At 46.9% G+C, this 22,115-nt stretch overlaps 1 protein-coding gene and 1 pseudogene across 3 annotated transcripts; both read left to right on the top strand.

Annotated features, from left to right (window-relative positions):
• Positions 1 to 1,317: 1,317 nt before the first annotated feature.
• Positions 1,318 to 2,253, top strand: LOC123115270 (uncharacterized; annotated as a pseudogene).
• Positions 2,254 to 6,677: 4,424 nt separating this feature from the next.
• On the top strand, positions 6,678 to 10,504 carry LOC123114169 (uncharacterized). Of its 3 annotated transcripts, XR_006456440.1 has the most exons (4): positions 6,678 to 8,742; positions 8,829 to 9,075; positions 9,167 to 9,209; positions 9,312 to 10,504. XR_006456440.1 is itself a non-coding variant. In XM_044535548.1 (2 exons), exons 1-2 carry the CDS (start codon positions 8,901 to 8,903, stop codon positions 9,548 to 9,550), a joined length of 414 nt encoding a protein of 137 aa, XP_044391483.1. In that variant the 5' UTR covers positions 6,678 to 8,900; the 3' UTR covers positions 9,551 to 10,504. The 3 variants fall into 3 exon arrangements, 1 of the variants encoding a protein (XP_044391483.1); XR_006456438.1 differs by having other exon boundaries at positions 6,678 to 9,075; XM_044535548.1 differs by lacking the exon at positions 9,167 to 9,209 and having other exon boundaries at positions 6,678 to 9,075.
• Positions 10,505 to 22,115: the final 11,611 nt, after the last annotated feature.

Below are 22,115 nucleotides of genomic sequence, written 5' to 3'. Positions count from 1 at the left end.
ACCTGTGGCTGTGGGCATTTACCGCTGCTGTCCGTGACCCCGCGCCCCGCTCCTGCTGGGTGCTAGCCGCCGCTAGCGGCAATCGCGAGTCGTGACTCGTGACTTGGTGTTGTGCGTGTGGACGAAGGAACAAAGCTATTTACTCGACCGTGCTTGAGACCCTCCGGCTGGCTGGCTTTGTGTGTTGGATCGATCTTCTTGTGATGCTCACGACCAAACAATACAGCAGCACTCCTCGCCCAAAAACAAAAAGTAGTGATCAATCTGTACATGACGAAAAAGGGTTTCCCCCGCTTTGTATTACAAAGCAACCACCAATACATCCAACGATAGGTGCTGGGCCGCAGCACAAATAAGCCCAAAGAAAAACAAAGAAGAAAGGAAGAGAAACAAATGCCAACAACGGCAGATCGACGAAACGAAGATGAACGGCGACCACTGCACCCTCCGGAGAAGTACCACCACGTTCCCAGCACCCGAAGCGCCGCGTACCAAGCAACACCTTCAAGAAGGAGGCAACGACGACGCCGCTACTGCCCGGACAAGTCCTAGGGTTTCCCCCGGTACGCAGGAGGGCAGTGAGGGGAGGGGTGTACCCGACGCCCTTCGGAAGGTCCGACGGCACCCACAGGCGTCGCCGCGTCGGGGCCGGACAAGCCGCCAGAGATTTCTCCCAACCCAAACCCCCACCACCACCCCAGATGAATCATAGTGCACCGCCCATCGCGCCGCCCACCAACATGTGCCACCACGATCACCGGATCAACTCCGCCGTCTCCCTGAGGTCACCGACACGAGACCTGGAGGATGGGAGAAGGGAGAGTGTCCTTGGGGGCATCCGCAACATCACCGACGTGAGGGGACAACCACCACCGCCACCGTGGAGCCGACCGGACGCGCAGACAAGGGGCCTGCCAGGCACCGAGGCTCGGCCGAACCCAACAGCGTCCGGACAGCCCCTGTCGTCACGCTGCAGCTCGTCGGCCGATGAAGCCGCCACCGCCCGCAGACCACCGCCACTTCACCACCAACCAGGGAGCAGCGCCGCCACACACCGAGTCGCCGGCCCGCCCTAGCCCAGACGGGGCCCGAAAGGGCCCAGATCTGGGCCGCACGGGCGCCGCCGGCCACCAGCACCGCCACGCCGCCCCGCGGCCAACGGCCGCGCCGCCGCACCGAGAGCCACGGAGCTCGCCGGACTCCCGCCACCGAACCCCACCGCAGAGGCCGAGCAGCACCGCCGCCATCGGGAGGCCCCCGCGCCCCCCAAGAGCAAGCGGGGAAGGGACGGCCCGCCGCCGCCAGCGCCGTGCGGGCATGGCTTGGCGGCTCCGTCCGGCGGCGGCGGGGATGGAGAAGGACGGGAGGAGGCCGAAGGAGAAGGGGCAGGGGCCGCCCGTTGCCCGCGGGGGGGCGAGCGGGCGGACAGGTGCGCGGGGGAGGGGGAGGGGGAGAGGGAGGCGGGGAGAGCGCTGCGGCGGCCGACGGAGGCGGGAGGTGGCGGCCGGCGGCGGCGGCGGCTGGGGGAGCGGGGCTAACCCTAGTCGCGGGAGCCGCCGAGGTCCCTACCGCTCCCAATTGGCTACGGTGTCTTCTGGATCAATCTGTACATAACTACTGCATATGCGTGTACCTAAGAAGTTTTGATAGGAAATCAAGGTAGGGCGGGCGCCCACCCTCGCCCTACCGGGAGGTCTGCTTGTGCCATCACCACTACCTCTTCTTCATCAAGCAACTCAACACGCTGGGCACCGCCACCGTACTGGCCTTCTCGACCACCGTGCCGCTCCTGGAGATCGCCTTTGGCATCCTGCTCCTCCCCTACCTCCTCCTCCTAGCCACGCCTGCCTCCTCGCAGCGCCCCAGGAAGCCCAACCCGTCCGCACTTGTCTTCCGCGGCCTCGCGTGCCTCCTCCTCATCGAGCACACCGTGGGTGGGTTCCTCGTCGGCGCCGCGCTCCCGGCGCTCTACATCCTCGACAGCCTCCGGTCCAGGGACACCACGGGGATCACCGCCGCGTTCCTGCCCTCCGTGCAGGTCTTCACCGAGGGGCTCACCGTAGTGTTCCCGTGGCGGTTCTCGCTCCCCGTCAGGGCCGCCGTACCGCTCATGTACAACACGAGCAGGATGTTCGCGGCAGGGAGTGGCTCCGACAGGAGATGGAGGGGCGACTACGGCGACGGGAAGGGAAGTGGCGGAGCGGCACGAGGCTGGGCTGGTCGAGGAGTTCCCCGGCGACGGCGGTGGCGTAGGAAACCCTATTGCGCGCGAGGGCAATCAAGGAGAAGAGCTGCTTGCACAGTTGTTTAGAGCATTTTTTCTCTGTGGAGCGGTGAAAATCAGTGGAACATGTGGGGGACAAAAAAAACCAACAAAAAAAACGGTTGAAAGTGGTGGGACGAAAAAAAACCCGTGGAGGCTATTCTACCAACTCAGACATTAGGATTGAGATTGGTGTAATATCTACTGTATTTTAACTTCTGCATGGTTCATACCCCCGATACTGCCAATAGATTTATCAAAATAAGCAAACAACACAAAGAAAACAGAATCTGTCAAAAAAAGAACAGTCTGTAGCAATCTGGAAATTTCGAATACTTCTGTAACTCTAAAAATTCTGAAAAATTAGGACAGTTTGAGAAATTTTTATATAAATCTTGTGTAAAACATTTATAAGGTTTCGTCGCTTCTGTGATTTATCAAAATTGTTTTACTGGATGCAAAAGTTTCTAGTTTTCATCAAGATCAAATCAACTATCACCGTAGACCATCCCAAGGGTCTTACTTGACTCAAACACTAATAAAAACACCAAAACATAATTACTACAGAGGTAATGATGTGTATTTTATTCAAGAACAGAAGCAAAACAAAAAAACATAAAAATAAAATTAGGTTGCCTCCCAACAAGCACTATTGTTTAACGCCCCTAGCTAGACATAATGCAATAGATCTAGGTATTGTCATCTTTGGTATGCAATCCATAAGTAGCTTTCATAATAGATTCATATGGTAACTTAATTTTCTTTCTTGGGAAGTGTTCCACACCCTTCCTTAACGGAAATTAAAATCTAATACTTCCTTCTTTCATATCAATAATTATACCAATCGTTCTAAGGAAAGGTCTACCAAGAATAATAAGACATGTAGGATTGCAATCTATATCAAGCACAATGAAATCTACGGGCACATAATTCCTATTTGCAACAACAAGAACATCATTAATCCTTCTCATAGGGTTATTAATTGTGGAATCCACTAGGTGCAAATTTAAAAAACAATCATCAAATCTAGACCAATTATAAACCTTCAAGGACAAAAAGAGAGCAAGGCCGTGAGCGAAGTCAAAACATACAACTTATCAACACATCTCACATTCGAGAATTTTCTATTAGTACAACTAAGATAGACAGACCTACTCTACAAATCATTGTTATTACTTTTTACTTGTAAAACACTCCGCTAAGATATTTAATTATACTAATATATACAAACACATATAAGCATACTATTATATGTATAGGCGGAAAATATTATTCTATAGATGATTGTGACTTTATAACCCATTCCAATTCAAACGGAACACAGTTCAAAGAATGTCCCAATCTAAATTTGAATAAGTACAATAATTTATATCATAAAGCATGGTAAAAGTTTAGCACTATTATATTTGTGATAAATATAAATTGGCTGAGCATTTAAGTTATTATACCACTAACAACATTATGTGAACAAAATACTAGTAATGGTTATATGTTAAATATCATGTAGCTAAAAAATCAATTCTTTTACTAAATGTGGTATGTGGAAGTAGAAGTGTTTAGTATAAACAATGGACTCAAAATCTGTGTGGCATTTGCATATTGAAATACTTCTAACTATGGTAGGTCTTAGAGGGCATTATCTTTGTACTTAACAAGATGTAGGTTGAACATCATCATATGTCTGAATACTTTGCGTTGTTAGGGTTATACTCTGCTCTAGTGATATTGTTATAATCATATAATGTCTTTGCGAATTGGTTAGTTGTATGTAAACCATTTATAGAGAAGGTGCTTAGAAAATTTCACTAGTATTTCGTTGTGAGTTGATTGTCAAAGACATAGTTCGTTTCTATTGCAAGATGTTGCATAAATTTGTCATATGCAACATGTAAAAATGTTATTTGCGAGCTATCAAGAATGAAATTACCGTGACGAAGGTGTTTATCCTGTTGGCTACAAAGTATTGTATAAAAACCACACATATACTTAACTTTTTGTCACGAACACATAGAATTCTAGATTCCCGATTTAGTTACAATGTATACACAACTTTAATTCGTGTATTTTCATAGATGCATTATTAGAAAAAAAGATGTATTATATCCTTGAAAACGTTATTTTTTAAAATTGTTCTAATATACACCGAGTATATATTATGTAATATAATATGTTACATAAAACATGGAATGAAAGTTTCAATTGTTAGTCTATCATTATTTATTTATTAATTACAAGATAGTCCTTTCATAAACACTAAAGAGGAGAGAGGGAGATGGAGAGAGAGGGAGATGAGCGATGAGAATGAGACATGTTTGTTGGATGTAGGCGCAGAGGTGTCGACACCTTTGGGAATCGTGTAACTCCATGAAGGCATCGCATATTCCCCATCTAATCTGATAAAAAAATAAATTTTAATTAACTAAATCATTTTTTGCCTTATTTAATCAGACTCTCTATGTTGATGATCAACCATTGATGAATCTGAGACTGGAGATTTTGGAGCGTTAGTACATGACAATTTATTATTATCCCAATATTTTATAAATTATTTGAGGACATTGTTTCTATACATAAAATAAGACACATACAAATCATAGTGAGGAGAGTAAACTAGGCAAGTGTGCGAACAAACAGACCAAACATATTCAGTTCCTTGAATTAAATTAAATATGTCTCCATCAATTATGAGTCCACGTGGTGTTGATGTAAGAGATGCGTCACGCTTGTGTTAGGCTGGATTATGGCTCTCATATTCTTTACTACATACTGATGGAGTCTGGCTTCAAACTAGTCATGCCCGCACGGCGGCACGCCGCGCCCCATCGATACGGGGTGTTTATAGGTGGTGCGTTGTATGCAGTGAATTTATATTAAAGTAAGAGAACTATGTGAATAAGATTGTATTCTCAAAAAAAGTGTTCATGCATAGCAGCAAACAGGGAAGAATACATTTATTCACCATGTGTGAAGGAAGTACATATAGAAACTTCTCTAATAACAACTAGCAAAGTGGCCCGCTCGATGCGCGGGGTAGAATTTTGAATGTTTAATAATGAGATCTTATTATTTGATCTTTCTAAAGAAACACTCGGACCAAATGTGCTGACATTTACAAATATAAAGACTTTGGTGCACATACTTTGTCTTAGCATGTTAGATCATATTATCCAAATGTTTCTTATTTTCATATAGATATAAATATTTGTTGTCCATTGATCATTTACCTTCTAGTTATGCATGATATACTCACTTATTTTTTATGATTAGTCAGGTTGTCCAAATTATATTTAGATCATTTTCCTGCACTTCTATCATGTTGCATTGTAATATTATTTATTTAAGAGGAAGTCTAATAATTCTCACTGTTTTAATCTAAGCATAAGTATATTTTCTAATGTTGCACAGGATTTACATATTAAATTCTATTTTAATGGCTTTTTACTGTATTTTTAATATAATATATAAAATGAGAGTGCATATATATATATATATATATATATATATATATATATATATATATATATATATATATATATATATATATATATATACCATGCTCATTTGATTTAGTTAAGTTAAGGCTCATGCACTAAGCAAGACCAATGTTGGTTCATATTATCACGTAAGCAACTTTTGTTATAGCAATGTCAATAATGTCGAGGGAGAAAAACATCGTCCACACTACAAGAGCAGTGTCCACACTACTACGATACAGAACAACTGTAAAAGTTGGCTGTGCATTCCTAATTCCAAGATAATTATTACTCTTCCTAAAATTATTATAGTCTGTTATTTGTGTGTCATGCTTAAGTTGGTCGGATTCTCTTGGTTTATTTTTTCTTATTAAGATTTTGATTATTGGGATCAAAAGACCGATGTTGAGAGATATATTTAACTTTACTTACATATTGTTCCTTTTGCAAAGAAAAAAAGTAATCAGGTGTACCTAGTTAAACTTACAACAAAAATATGCAAGCCATGCATGCATGGCGACAAAATGCTCAATATCAAATATGGATTACTTTGGCTGTGCTTGAATAGTTAATAGGAATCCACACATATCTTATCTGCATATATGCTAGCTACCAGTTAGCATGATACTTTGATCGATCTTGCTCTTATATGTATTTTTGTATCACTACTACCTAGATCAAAGCAGTCATGAAACTCCTTACTTGGTCCTAGTCCGTTGCCTGCATGTAAGGCTGCAGACTAACAACCTTTGCATGTAATCGGTCTCACAGTGATTGGTGAATAGCGAGGTTGTTTGTCGTGTTGCCAATGCGGCGCATCCCTCGGCGACAACACGTTGGCAAGGTGGCGACCATGGCCTAATGGAAGAGGCGACGGCTAGAGATGGAAGCATGTGCATGATCTAAACATATGTTGTCATGGTCATGAGTTCATATATAACCTGAAGGAGCACCGCGTCAATGCAGTTGTCTGTCATATTGCCGGGCAGAACCACGCTGTCTATTACTTGTTGTATTTGAGATAGATCGACTTTCATTCTAATCTATTAATTATAACTTTTATATCAACGGACAACCTAATTAACGGCCAAATGTGTTTTCTCTCGCCACTGGAGTGTTACGGCGGCTTTGGTCGGTGCACACGTGCGCGGAGATTGGATGCCGGGGCGGCGACCAGGGGAAGCACAAACCCTATCAAGCGGCGTGACACATGCACCTAGTATGTGTGAACGTGGGGATGCTGAGTGAAAAAAGGAGAAGTACGAATGATGATCCCATATTTTAGGTATTGCATGTGATGCATGCATATATCAAGGGCAATGTACGCTTGTTTTTTTCTTCCAATAAACGCATATATGCATGCATATTGCAAGGCATCAGCCCATGTCTACGCTAGCTTTTTTTTAGATTGACCACTCATGCGTGCATATTGGGTCCGAGTACACGCACGATATTTTGTTTTTCTAGATGAGATTGGTCTATCATGCATATGCATTTTGGTTGGCACGAGCCCATGTCCCACCCCTGGTCCCACCCATGCATGTTAGCTTTTTTAGCCCATGTCGCATGTACGCCAGTTTTTTTAGATTGATGGCTCTTAGATCTAATCTGTTAATTATGTCTTTTAAGTTACGCGTCCACCAAATTAACGGCTAGATTTTCTATTTTCTTTTGGTAATTTCTAGTTTTTTGTGCGTCAGACGTGGTAGTTTTTTTGTTTTTTGTTTTGACGGAAGTGAGATTTAGAATAAGAGATGTGGTAAAAAAATATTCTTTACAGGACATGAGATCTAGTAGTTTTTCCAGGATTAATCAGATCCACCAGTTTTACATGTAGTTACGTGAGATCTTCTAGTATTTATTTAAATTTAAAGGGACATGTAGGTAGACATAAGGTGTGTATGTACATGCTAAGGAAAGATGCACTTTTTATCTTATTTACTTGTTTAAATGGATATGTAGATAGATATAAGGTATGTATATTTCTTCTCAACTGCACGTGATCTATTTTTCCCTTTTTAGGGTACACATACTCTATCTTTATTTTAGCATTGAGCCACCGCATGCACAGGCTAAAAGCTGCAGTTTTTTTTGAGATGAAGCGCTCTTAGATCTAATGCATTAGTTTTGTCCTTTTACGTTTTGGGCCCACCAAATCAACGACCAGATGTTTCTAATTATTCTGGTAATTTCTAGCTTATTTATCTTTTTTCTGGTTATCCGTCAAGCACTTTTTATAAATTAAAGGGACATGTAGGTAGACATAAGGTGTGTACGTACATGCTAAGGAAAGATGCACTTTTTATCTTATTTACTCTAGTTTAAAGGGATATGTAGGTAGATATAAGGTACTAGCGGGTAGTGCGCGGCGGCATGCCGCGCCACATGGACTAATTAGCTATTTATTTATTTTTTTAATATTTTGTAAGTGGTCCAAAGACATTTTTTTGGCAAAGATTAGTACATTTGTGGTACATAGGAGAGAGATCGTGATGCAGTAGTGCATACAAGAAAATGGTTCGTCTAGTTAGAGTTTTTGTTCTTTTCTTGGACCTAAAATGTTGATCATCCGGTTAGATGGGTGGTTTTAAGTTTGTGGATGCACATCTCGGCTCTCGGTGGATTAGCAAGATATCTTGAAATTGGAGGCAAATTTTCTTGAATATCCTTATTCGTCTTCATTTGTCTCGTTGAAGGCTTGCTTTTTGTTGTTTTTGTATTTATAATAACTCTTCTTTCTTGGTCTTTCTCCATTCTTGGGCGGCCAAATAGCTCTTATACATTGTCTTCATAGCATTGTAGTTGTAGTCATCGATGACTATATTGGGAAGATTGCATAGATGGTGGACAACGTGTAATGCCTGGCCGCACGCCGCGCCATCTTTTTTTAAGGTTTGGTAGTAGAATTGAGTTGCAATATAGTGGTTCATACAGAGAAGGGTAACATGTGATTTACATTGTCTACTACAATGCCGTTGATTCATGCTTCGGCGATGTAATAAGCATGTGAGGACACGTACTCTCTCACTCAGCTAGCTACATACTTGTGGCGCACCTGCTCCGCTCACCCTCGGCACGTGTCTCACCAACAGTCAAACAAAGCAGAGGAAGGGGGAGAGAGGAGCAGAGGCAGAGGAAGGAGATGAGAGGTCAGCTGGCCATGGATGGCAGTGGTGCCAAGGCGGGCTATGCACACCACCACGGCACCGCCACTCGAGGCCTTTAGCCGCACCGTCGAGCTGTGCAACTTCGGCATCGGCCTCGTCGCCGGCTTCCTCCTCGTCACCTGCGCCTACTTCTCCAACACCAAGTTCGACGCCATCCACATCGCCCGGCTCAGTAAGCACCTCTCCCTACATGCATCTGCATTCACCTCCTCCTACCTCCCCTTCTCGCCCACGCCCCTGACCAATCCCAATGTGAGAACCAGATTGCCTCGCCGGTGGGCACTGATGGCTCGAAGCGCCAATTAGGTGATGAATCCCTCCTCGGCGCTGGCATTTCCACCGAGTCCCATGCGTGAATCGAAGAGGCTGACTGACTGACGCCCTGTTTGTTCCTCCTCTTCTCTTCAGATTTGGGCATGTCGGGGCAGGACGCAACATTGTCCATGGACGGAGCAAGGGCGAGGTGCTGGACACGGACGGTGAGGACGACAGAAGCAACCCCTCCTCGGCGTAAGGTAGGCAACAAACCATTTGATTATTACTGTCATGCACCGGCCATGGCCATGGCTCGAGCTGCAGCGGCCGCCTGCCGCGCCTTACCCATGCACTTTGGGGAAAAGGTGAGAGCAAACTGTATACTGACATAAACAATCATAGCTAGGATGAACATTATTCGGAAGTGTCAACACTCACCAAGAGTTTCAAGTGAATCTAAAGCCACAGATGTTTGAACATATGCCTTTACTGAATGGATGAACTCTGTCTGGAATTCCCCTGCAAGTAGTACAACTCTAGTGTTTCAGACAATGATAAATCATTAAATCAAACCAAACTGAAATTTGAGACGCTTAAAAAATCACATACCTTAAGTAGAATGGAAAAAAATGTAAAGGCACATATAGTGTACTTGTGAAACTATTTTCAGCTCACCTGTCCTACCTAAACCACAAACGGAAAAATGTAATGAAAATCCACCTTCCATTAGAAAGAAAAGGATGTAGATGAAAATTCTAAATCTGTAATGAAAACATAAATAGACGAAAGTTCCTCGCAACAACTGAGCAAGATTGCAAGTATGCATCATGAAATTTATCTTGTGTACTTGTGCCAACAAATAAACTACAATACACAACCAAAACTTGGGTGGTAATATACCATGTCGATGCAAACTTGCATCAATTAGTCTAGATAACCAGAAGTAACAATGCAGTGCTCCTAATAGAACCGTGGAAGCCAGCCTATATGGTCCCTTGCTCCTTTGTTCATTTATTGTAAAATTCACTTTTAAAATAAAAAACATTAATATTGATTCCTGTAGGTGTCAATAATGAATGGTTTGAAAACTGCAAAAACAGTACACTCAAGTGATTGTGATGCGGATAATTCAGAAGAAGAAGCAGCACAAATAATGCCAATTTTCACGATCTTCCTCTTTTGAAGCCCGCAAACTGACATGATCATTTGGAACATTGGTCGAAGGACTAAGTATCCATGAATTTGGATGCCTTTCTCCGACGTTTGCTCAAAATGGCTGGTCCATCAATCTTACAGCACAAATCCTGTCACGGGTGCCTTGCATTAGTTATTTTGCGCCTGCTTGCACCAAGATAATACATATGATAAAAGGAATATTAAAGCTCAATGAGATTAATTAACATGATGATGCAAGATAAGTACTGACAATTTGGGCATTCGTGCATGGTACCCTGTCCCAGAAGCTTACTTCCTCAACTCCAACTTGATAAGAACAGAGAAGTTACATAGAATAAATTAGTAAAACTGAACTCACCAAAAATGTTGGGTCATGGAAAACAGTTTCAAATATCCTGTAAGATAACCAGGTTGCTGCCACATTTTAACCGACACATGCATGCTCCAAGTCTAGCACCACGGCGGCGGCCCTCCACTTTGCCAGGGACCGCCACCACGCCAAGCACATCACATTCACCATGATTATCGCCGGTGCTGATTCTGCAGCCACCTCCTCCTGGTTGGATAGGCCCTCCTATACGTTGGGATCTTCGTGTTAGAGGGCACTGTGAGGTGATCTTGTCCCCATCATCAGGCCGTCGGCGCCCCACCGTCCGCATGGGGGCAAGTGTTATGGGCCTCGATCTAGGGTTCGTGGGGAGGAGAGGAATTTCGGGGAGAGGGAGAGGGGATCTGGAATTCGTCGAGAGGAGAAGAACAACTTCTCTCTTTGGTTCGGTTACTTGACAGAATATTCGATCCTCCCCAGCTGGGCGTCGCCAGCTACTTAACCCTTACATGGCACGCAGGCCTCACCCACACATGTACTCACAGCCTGGCCCACTTGCCAGGCGATCACGCCTGGCTCCCGCGTCTTCCTCTTCTTCACCCTGGGACGTGCTGACCCTCTCTCTGTCAGGTGGGGGCACTGTGACATCCTCCCCCCTTGTGTTTCACCTTGTCCCCAAGGTGACGTATCCGGAAACTTCTGCTGCAGCTCTACCGGGTCTTCCCAGGTAGCCATGAACTTGGGCATCTTGCTCCATTGAACCAACAGCCGTGGTTGGAGCGCACCTCCCATCTGGATCATCTTCAGTTCGAGCACTTTCTCTGGAATGTGCTCCGCCTGCAATGTAGCATTATCAGGTGGAAGATCAGAGCTCACCTGAACTTGCGCGCCTTCAGCCTTCTTTAATTGCGACACGTGCACCACCGGGTGGATTTTGCTGGATGCCGGAAGGTCCAACTTATATGCCACCGCACCAATGCGAGCCAAGACGCGGTAAGGCCCAAAGTAGCGAAACGCTAGCTCCTGGTGGGGGCGCTGTGCAACTGAGGGCTGGATAAACGGTTGAAGCTTCAACAGCACTGCATCGCCGACCTCAAATGCTCTGTTCGTGTGATGCTTGTCGGCCTGTCTTTTCATTCTGTCCTGAGCCAGTTTCAGCTGCTGTTGAAGGAGCTCGAGCATGATTCCTCACTCACGCAACCATGCAGCCAAGTCGGGTGCTGAGCATTGGTCGACCTGATCCACCCCAAACTCGCGCGGCAACTGCCCGTAGATGACTTCAAAAGGCGTTCTCCCCAGAGTTGAGTGAAATGCGGTGTTGTATCAATACTCTGCAAGAGCTAGCCACTTCGACCAGTTGCTGGGACACGAGTGCACTGCACAGCGGAGGTATCCCTCCAGGCACTGTTTGACTCACTCTGTCGCCCCATCAGTCTGTGGGTGATACGCTGAGCTGAGTTTTAGCTCTGTTCGGCATAGCTTGAATAGTTCTTGCCAAACTTTGCTGGTAAAAACTCTGTCTCTGTCGGAGATGATCGCGAGGGGTAGGCCGTGGAGTCGAAAAATCTCCTTCATGAACTTCTGAGCAACCTTTAAAGCTGTGAATGGGTGCGTCAGCGGCAAAAAATGGGCATACCTGGAAAATTTGTCGACTACCACCAGGATCGTGTCGTAGCCACCAGAACGCGGCAACCCTTTGATAAAGTCCATAGAGACTACTGCCTATGCCTTTTTTGGTATGGTCAATGGTTGAAGGAGCCCCGCGGGTGATTTTCTCTCAGTTTTTGCCTGCTGACAGACCATGCAGGTTCTGACAGTCTGTTTGATCTGAGCCTTCATACCATTCCAAGCAAAGAGTCTCTTGATGCGGTTGTACGTGGCGTGGAACCCTGAGTGTCCACCCACCGCGCTTGCATGCAGAGAGTTGATCAGGTGTTGCTGAACCTCTGCATCATTGCCAATCCACACACGCCCTTTGTATCTTAAGATCCCTTCCTGCATTGTGTACTGTGGTTCACTTTTGGGGTCGAGGGCCAGTTTCTCCATTCTCGCTGTCACTCCGGCATTATTCAGGTAACTGTTCTTGACAGCTTCCAACCAAGTTGGCTTGCACACTGACATCGCTGCCATTTCTGTGCCTTCCTCATGCCCACGACGAGATAATGCATCGGCTGCTCTGTTTGTGAGCCCGGCCTTGTATTGGATGGCGAATTGCAACCCTACCAACTTGGTAAATGCTCGTTGCTGAATAGGGGTATTGAGCCTCTGATCAGCCAGGTGCAGCAAACTCTTCTGATCAGTGCGTACGATGAACTTCGAGTGCTGAAGGTACGACCGCCAGTGATCAATGGCGAGCAAGAGCGCCAAGCACTCTTTCTCATATGCAGACAGTCCCATGTTTTTGGAAGCTAGCGCTTTGCTCAGATACGCCACGGGGTGGTTTGCCTGCATCAAAACTGCACCAATCCCAGTTGCACTCATGTCCGTCTCGACTACGAACTGTTTTTGGAAGTCTGGAAGAGCGAGAATAGGAGCTGCTGTAAGGGCTTGCTTGAGAGCGTGGAATGCCGCGTCAGCCATTGATGTCCACGCAAAGACGATGTTCTTTTTGAGGAGTTCCGTCAGTGGCTTGCTGATGACCCCGAAGAATCACACAAACTTGCGATAGTATCATGCGAGCCCCAGAAACCCACGCAGCTCTTTGGTGTTCTGCGGCACCGGCCACTGTTGAACTGCGTGAACTTTGGTGTTATTAGTAGAGACTCCTTTTTCGCTGATGACATGTCCTAGATAACTGATACTGCGTTGCGCAAAACTGCACTTGGAGAGCTTCACCTTCAGCCCGTGTTTGTGCAGTAATTGCAGAACTTGTGTCAGAAGGGGACCGTGCTCTTCCAAGGTACGAGTGTGAACCAGGATGTCATCCATGAACGCCAAAACTCCTTTGCGAAGCACTGGAGAGAGCACCACATGCATGCCTCCCATGAATGTTGCTGGAGCATAGGCTAGGCCGTATGGCGTCACTTTAAACTCGAAGTGGCCCAAGTGAGTGTTGAATGCCGTCTTGTGCTCGTCCTCTGGCAGTAGTCGTATCTGATGGTATCCAGCCCTCAGGTCCAACTTAGAGAACCATGACGATCCCGCGATCTCATCCAATAGTTCATCGATAATGGGCATTGGGTAGACTTTCTTAATAGTATTGCATTCAAATGCCTGAAATCCACGCAGAATCTCCATGTTTGGTCCTTCTTTTTGACTAGCAGCACTGGGGATGAGAAAGGACTGGTGCTGGGAGTTATGAGCCCCACACGAAGCATCTCTCGAATCTGTGTCTCGATCTCATTTTTCTGCTCTGGGTGTATCGGTATGCTCTGATGTTAACTGGATTGGCCCCTGCTACCAGGGGAATGGCATGGTCCCATTCGCGATGCTCTGGCAGCCCTGTAGGTTCTTCGAACACAACTTGAAAGCTGTCTAGAATGTGTTGGATAACTGCTGGAACTGGTTCATCCACACCTTGCTTGTCTGTGATGCAGATGGCCACCACATGCGCAATCGAATTGGATTGTTCCATGAACAACAACTCCTCCATGGTGGCTGGTTCAACTTGCTGAGGTTTTGCTTGTAAGCCTTGCAGAATCACTGTTTGGCCCTCTTTCTGAAACTGGAGTTGCTTGGCTGTCCAATCCACTAATATGGGTCCGCACTGCTCGAGCCAATCCATCCCAACCACCATATCATAACAGCCGAATGACAGGACACGCACATCAGTGGAGAATGTGTGCCCCTGTGTGTCCCAATGACAAGCTGGAATGATCCCAGAACAGTTGAGAACTCCCCCATTTGCTATTTTCACTGAAACCGGTCGCATTGGCTGAACTTTATCTTGCATCACTGTCGCCACAGCCTCGCTGATGAAGCTATGCGAGCTACCGGAGTCCACCAGGATCAGCACCTCGCGCCCGCCAATGTCTCCCAACAGCCTGATGGTGCAGGGAGTCGTTTCCCCCGTTGTCGCCATCTTTGATATTGACATGAGCTGCTCATCGTTAGATTCAGCGTCTTGTTCTTGCCGATCTTGCACCTCTGCCTGAAGTAATTCCAGCAGTTCTTCCACCACATGGAGCTGGACTGTAGCTGCACATTGGTGGCCTTAGCCCCAGCGCTCTCCGCATTTAAAGCAGAGCCCTCGCGCGCCCCGATAGTTGCGGAGTGCTGCGACACGGTCATCTCCGCGTGCTGGCTCCTAGCGCCGATCGCCTGCGCGCGCCGCCTCGATCGCCCGCCGGTCCTCCGCCGCTGCGGGCACAGCTGGCTGCACTAGCCTGGGTGGTGGTGCTCCAATGGCCACAATTGGGCGGTGCGCGTGCCGAATCGGCGCGGGCTCCTTCTGGGGCATGTGGCCCAGCAGTTCTTCCTGCAACAGAGCGAGAGAAAAGGCAGTATCGAGTTCCTGAGGCCGATGTAATGCAACACCCGATTTGCTTTCAGGTTTTAAACCATCTAGGAACTGGATAGCAAAGAACAATGGATCAAAGGACGGGTTATGCGCTAACAGATGGTGCATTAACTCCTCAAACTGTTCCATATACTCCACTACTGACCCATTCTGACGCAAGTGAGTAAACTAACGCAATTGCAACTGATATTGTTCTCTACCGAACTTGGCGCACAAAGCCGTGCATAACGCTTCCCAGGTGAAGGGAGTGTTGTGTGCTTCTTGAACCTGAAGCCATCGCGCTGCTGTACATGAAAAGTGCAGTGTAGCCACACGAACCCAGAGATCCGGTTGCACCCCGTAGACTGCGAAATATTTCTCGCATTTGGTCTTCCAGAATTGGGGGTTCTCTCCCTCGAACAAGGGGAAATCGAGTTTGGGCAGAGCCCAGTTGGAGTGCAAGGTGTGGTGGTGGCTATGCTCATGCCCTATCTGCTGATCGACTAGAAACGGAGAGGAAGGGGCGAGGGTGAGATCGGAGCATGCACCCTTGCCCGGAGGCGGCGCCAGGGTGGTATCCACCCCGTGAGCCGTACCCCCGGAATCGATGACCTTGCTGTGGCCACCTGGCCCATGGTGCCCCAGGTCGTCGACAGGTTGGGTCGCTGCCGGTCGCACCATCGCGTCCTCCTGGGTCGCCGGAGGCGACGCGAGCGCGGGGTGAAGCACGATCCTCCCGACCTATGTTCGCAACTCGTCGAACTGCTGCTGCAAATTGGTCACCACCGGTTGCCACATCTCGAGCGACTGCTGGATCGCGTCGAGCCTGGCGTCGTTGGCCGTGCGCCCGTCGCTGATCGCCTTGGCGAGCGCCGCGATCTGTTCCTCCATTGCTGCCGCCTGCTTGGCCGCCTTGGTGTGATACCGTGGCTTTTGGTAGAGCGGATCCAGGTCGTCTGACCTCTGATACCACTTGTTATGGGCCTTGATCTAGGGTTCGTGGGGAGGAGAGGAATTTTGGGGAGACGGAGAGGGGATCTGGAATTCGCCGAGAGGAGAAGAACAACTTCTCTTTTCAGTTCGGTTACTTGACAGAATATTCGATCCTCCCCAGCTGGGCATCGCCAGCTACTTAACCCTTACGCGGCACGCAGGTCTCACCCACACACGCACTCACAGCCTGGCCCACTTGCCAGGCGATCACGCCTTGCTCCCGCGTCTTCCTCTTCTTCACCCCGGGACGTGCTGACCCTCTCTCTGTCAGGTGGGGACACCATGAGAGCGAGCTCCTTCTCGATCCGCTGCGGCTTCCGCGTGCATCCCCGAAAGCCGTCGCTGATAACCCCGGCAAAGAGGAGACGGGGGAAGGGCGCGCCGGGAAGAGAACACGAGGATGAAGCAAGGTAGGGGTAGGGGCCTTATATGGATGGCGACCGAGGTCTTTGAGATGCCCATGTCCCGGAGGCATTTTATATGGGTGAAGGACGGTGAAACAGTCACATGGGATTTGACCAGATCCTTCGAGAGGATCAATGGAAGGGTAGACCAAGAAATATCTGGAACCACCAGTTGAACCGATAGACGTAAAAAAACTGAAACGTGGCGATCATACCTCGTACATGTCACACGATCAAAGCCCACGAAAGCAGTGTTCGCCACATCAAAATAGAACATGCAAAATGGTAACATGGTCAAACACAGCTTCACATCGATGTGACAACTCAGGATAACACACGTCAATTTACCAAGACGCCGTAGAAAAATTCAAAAAAACCCAGAAAAATGAAACCCTTACGGGCCTAGTCTTCTTAGTACGTATGTTTCTTCTGAACTGCATGTAGTCTATTTTTCCCTTTTTAGGGTACACGTACTCTATCTTTACTAGAAGAACGCCCGTGCGTTGCAACGGGGCCACATTAACTTTAAAAGTTCACTATCAGTTATGTTAATATTATATTGAATATTCTCATACATATTAAGTGACATGGACGACCTTTTTTACCATCAAATTCTCACACACACACACCCTCTCCCTCCCTCTTCCTCACTCTCTCTCCCCCTCTCCCTCACTCGGGAGGTGGGACGAAAATAAACCCGAAACGGAGACTACCAACTGACACATTAGGAGTAGAGATCATTTAGTTGATAAGAATAAATAGAAAACGGTGTTAAAAACGAGAAACAGATTAGAATACATTGAAAAACCAAAAGGACGATGTAAAAGGGGATTCGCCCTGCCCCCCGGGCCTTGCCACCGAACCGGCTCAGCGGTCCAGTCCCCGCGCGGTCGTCTTCTCCTGTTCCCCGAGCCGCGTCGCTACAGAGACGGGCTCCCGCCCAACCACCTCGCTGGCATCGAAGGGGAATGGATAAGGGTGACGCCCTGCCTTACCTACCCCATGGACTCACTCCTCCTTGACGCCCCCTCCCAAATCCACTTCTCCTCCTCGCTCGCTCGATCCCGTCGATCTGGAGGAAGTCAGACGCCACGGCCACCATGACCGACCCCGTCCACATGGCCACTGCCCTCCCTGCGGGCTAGGAGCTTGTCGAGGAGCTCCGAATGCCTTCGCTACTTCGTCTGCGCCAGCGAGATCAAGTCCAGCACCCCCGCATCGATGTCGCTGCCGTCTTCCTCAACCTTGGGCCACCGCGACATTGCCGTTCGATCCGCGCCGCCCCGAGCTCCCATGTCTTCGCCTAGGGCGCCATTGACACCACCATGATCTCCTCTTGCCTTTCCCTTGTCTCCCCTCTCGTTTGCTCTCGTTAGGTATTTCGCCGTGGCCGAGAACCACCGTCCGCCATGGCCATTGCAGGGGTAGCCACCGAGCTCCTCGGATTGACCCCGTGGCACATGCCGGCTCCTATGCACGCCCATGCCCGAGCCTGCCGCTCTTCTTCCGCGCCCGCGGGGCCACTCCCTCTCCATGCCCACGCCCATGCTACACCGTGTCGGTCACGCCCGCCGCTGCCGTCGCGCTCGCCGCAGCCACCGCACCACTGTGCCCCGCGCGACACACACCCTGGTCGCGCGCCACACTCTTGCTGGCTGCGCTCGCCCCGTATGCTGCCCCCTGCCTCGCGCCGCCTCCAGTCATGGCCATCTTCTGCCGGCCGCCCCCTCAGCCTCGCCTACTGCGCATTGCTTCCTGCTGCTATGCGCTGCTCTACCGCTGGTACGCTGCTGCACCATGCCCTCGACACCGCCGTGGACAAATGTGGCGGAGGGATTGTTAATGGAGTACGAGAAGGAGGTGGCGGAGAAGTTGTGGAGAGGCAGGAGGTCTGGGGCGGTGTCACCTGGCTGTGGTGGAGGTGTTTATCTGACAAGGAGCCGGAGTGGAAGGAGAGGTCACAATTGGAAAGAATCACAAAAAAAATCATAACCCGGAGATCTCAGTTCAAAAAAATGCTAATATCGATGGAAAACATAGAAAATGTTTGTTGTTATCAAGGAAAGGTAAAAATTTAGGAAAGTTAGGATTTTTGAACTGATTTCTATGCAAATGGGGTTTTATTGTTGGATAACGTGATAGCAGTACCTGCCCATTTGTGACGTGTCTGATTAGGAAAGTTTGCAAATGTTAAGAAACTATTTATTGGGAGGAAAGTTGTGACGTGTCTGTTATTTGTTTCCTAAAACAAATTTCACTAATAAGTTAGGAAAGTTAGATTAAAATGTATTATTTGTTTCCTAAAAATCTGTTATTTGTTTCCTAAGACAAATTGAACCAATAAAAAGAATCAATTGATTTGCATAATTTAAGGAAGTTAGATTAAAATGTATTATTTGTTTTCTGAAAATCTGTTATCTTCCCGGTCCAGAACGACGGAGATGCCACATGATAGTATGGCACCAACCCATCGTCTATGCGCTCACGAGTGACAACAGAGACGGCTGAGCCTGAAACTTAATCTGAGTACGAATAATCGACAGTGACGGCAACTGTTGCGGGCTTGCGGCGAGGTACCCTCACCTGGACAATGATCTTTGGTCAGAGCGCAGAGGTAAGTGGTGTTGTTGGCGACATGCAGGTCGTCCACTCGAGAGGCGGCGCTAGATATTAATGGAGATCGTGCAGGCAGACAACGAGGTGGGGTGGTTCATCTGTGCGGCCTGCTTCCGATCCAATCTGCGATATTCCCCCATGTGGATGCGACCCCATCACGTAGCCATACAAAACGATATAGGAACCATGATTAGATAAATATACAATGATCAATTGGACTGTATTAGAATTGGAGAGAGAATGAATATACAGGAAACATGCAGGTCGAGCAAGCCAGCCTTTCCTATGGTCGTCTTGTTCCTGCAGATGTTAAGCTAATACCGAATCCAATGTTTAAAACCAATCAATTCCTAGTCTCTTTCTCTGCCAACGAAAGTTAATCTCTGGCGTCCTTCGTCCAAATTGAATTATATCAAACTGAGTAGGACCGACATAATTATGGGAAAGCCATATAAGAGAGATTAGTGGGAAGGAGAGGATTACGTCCCGGATTTTCAGAAGAAATGTGTGTTAGTGTTAATAGGAAGGAGGGGATAGTGTCCTGATTTTTTTACTGGGGAGATGTGCATTAAAGGAAAGATAGATTATGTCCTAATTTCCTGCATGAAAAAAGAAAACCGGAAACTTGGAGAAGATCGAGGGGTGGGGCTGGCTAGGGGGTGGAGGTGGGACGAAAAAAACCGGACAAAAATAAACTGTAGAGATTAGCCCATGATCATTAGGAGTAGAGATTAGCTCTTTCACCTTGTCAGACAGTCCCTTCAATCCAAGAATATACAACATCTAGAAGAAATAAAACCAATCACATAATTAGTAAACAATTTCAGCGACAAAAAGATAAACAAATTGGATTTTTAAAACAAAACCTGCACCTGCACAAGTATATGTTATATTAACAAAAGTGCAGATCCCGTCCCACTCTTCTTCCGAATAGCAATCTTGGTGAGTGATCTCGACCGGGTTCGATCGGCATGGCGTGTCGTTCCTCCAGGAGTGGGTGCTGAGAGGAAGGATGGCAAATCTCCATTGTCAATCGGCCACAGCTGCATCATCATTTGGATCAGAGCATGGACGAAATCGAGATGGTAGATGTTGAGGAATTTGTAGGACGTGAGGGTTTAGGGTAGGCATCATGAGAACTCACCCATATCTTGGGAGACGGCAGACCCGAGGTGCAGTCGTGTTCGTGCTTCAGGGGCTGCCACGTGCTTTCCTCGCCGCCATCGCCTGTCGATGCCACTTCAGCGCCACGAGCATGGGACTGAGGGACGAAGGGAAGGAAGCGAGCTAATGACGTACCTATGTTTGGTATGTAATACCCTCCATTAAGAGTAGATATTTTCTTAAAATCGGTTATTTTGTTTCCTAATTAATGTGATTGAGCAATTTAAGGTAAGGTTAATTAATTTAGATTTGATATTTAGAGATTGATCATGATTGATTCTTTCACATAAAGACATTACTAAAAATAACTTGCACCAGCATGGAAAGTTATGATCCGCTAAGATTTTTTTCGTTGTGTGAGAGGGTGACGCGAAACTAAACCGGTGGGGTGGGGGAGGGACGAAAAAAAACCTGCGAAATAAAATGGTTGAAAGTGGTGGGACGAAAATAAACCGTACAAGGCTACCAACTGCTCCATTAGGAGTAGAGATAACGACGGGAGTTTGGGCATGTGCGGGACTCGATCGCGGGGTTTTTCTTGGTTTTTCACGGCTGAGGGGGAGGTGGGAGGAAGTACCAAAGAAGTACCAAAAAAGACCGGATGAGGTGGGACGAAAATAAAACCCAGAACGCGACCTACCAACTGAGACATTAGGAGTAGAGATTTTAGCATTGAGCCACCGCACACACAGGCTAAAAGTTGCAGTTTTTTTTATATGAAGCACTCTTAGATCTAATCCATTAATTTTGTCATTTAAGTTATGGGCCCACCGAATCAACAACCAGATGTTTCTAATTATTCTGGTAATTTCTAGCTTATTTTTTTTCTGGTTACCCCGTCAAACACTTTTATATATAATAATAGATAAGACTAGATGTTGTACATTTATTTCTGGCCTACATCGTTCTACTTGAGACCTCTAGATGATTGGTGACTGTGACGAAGTGGTGTAGGGCCTTTGCAAATTGTTGTATGCGACCCATGGGTGGTTTGGCGCTGGTGTATGTAATGATTGGATCATCGGTATGAGCACGCTGAGGATACATCCATGATGTGACTACGTCGGTATTTTTCCAAAGAGGAAGGGATGATGCAGTACATCGATGGTAGGTATTTCCCCCTCAGTGATGAGATCAAGGTTATCGAACCAGTAGGAGAATCACGCAACACTACGTAAACGATACCTGCACACAAAGAACAAATACTTGATACCCGACGTAAAGAGGGGTTGTCAATCCCTCCTGGGTAAAAGATAGGTAGAATTTATAGTAGATTGGATAAATAGATCTCGTGGGAACATGAGATAAAATAAATAAATAAAAATTGCAGCAAGGTTTTTTTGTGTTTTTGGATTAATAGATCTGAAAATAAAAGCAAATAAAAATTGATCGCAAAGGCAAATATGATAAAGAAGAGACCCAAGAGACGTAGATTTCACTAGAGGCTTCTCTCGAGAAAAATAGTATACGGCGGGTAAACAAATTACTGTTGGGCAATTGATAGAACTTTAAATAATCATGATGATATTCAGGCAATGATCATTATATAGGCATCATGTCCAAGATTAGTAGACCGACTCCTCCCTGCATCTACTACTATTACTCCACACATCGAGCGTTATCCAGCATGCATCTAGTGTATTAAGTTCATGAAGAAACCGAGTAATGCAATAAGAACGCTGACATGGTGTAGACAAGATCTATTTATGTAGAAATGGACCCATCTTGTTATCCTTCATAGCAATGATACATACGTGTCGGTTCCCTTTTTTTCACTGGGATCAAGCAACGTAAGATCGAACCCATTACGAAGCACATCTTCCCATGGCAAGGAAAAT

The sequence above is a fragment of the Triticum aestivum genome, chromosome 5B (genome assembly GCF_018294505.1).
Source record: "Triticum aestivum cultivar Chinese Spring chromosome 5B, IWGSC CS RefSeq v2.1, whole genome shotgun sequence".
Taxonomy (NCBI): domain Eukaryota; kingdom Viridiplantae; phylum Streptophyta; class Magnoliopsida; order Poales; family Poaceae; genus Triticum; species Triticum aestivum.
The sequence above is the reverse complement of the archived record's forward strand: the minus strand, read 5'-3'. Positions and strand labels throughout refer to the sequence as shown.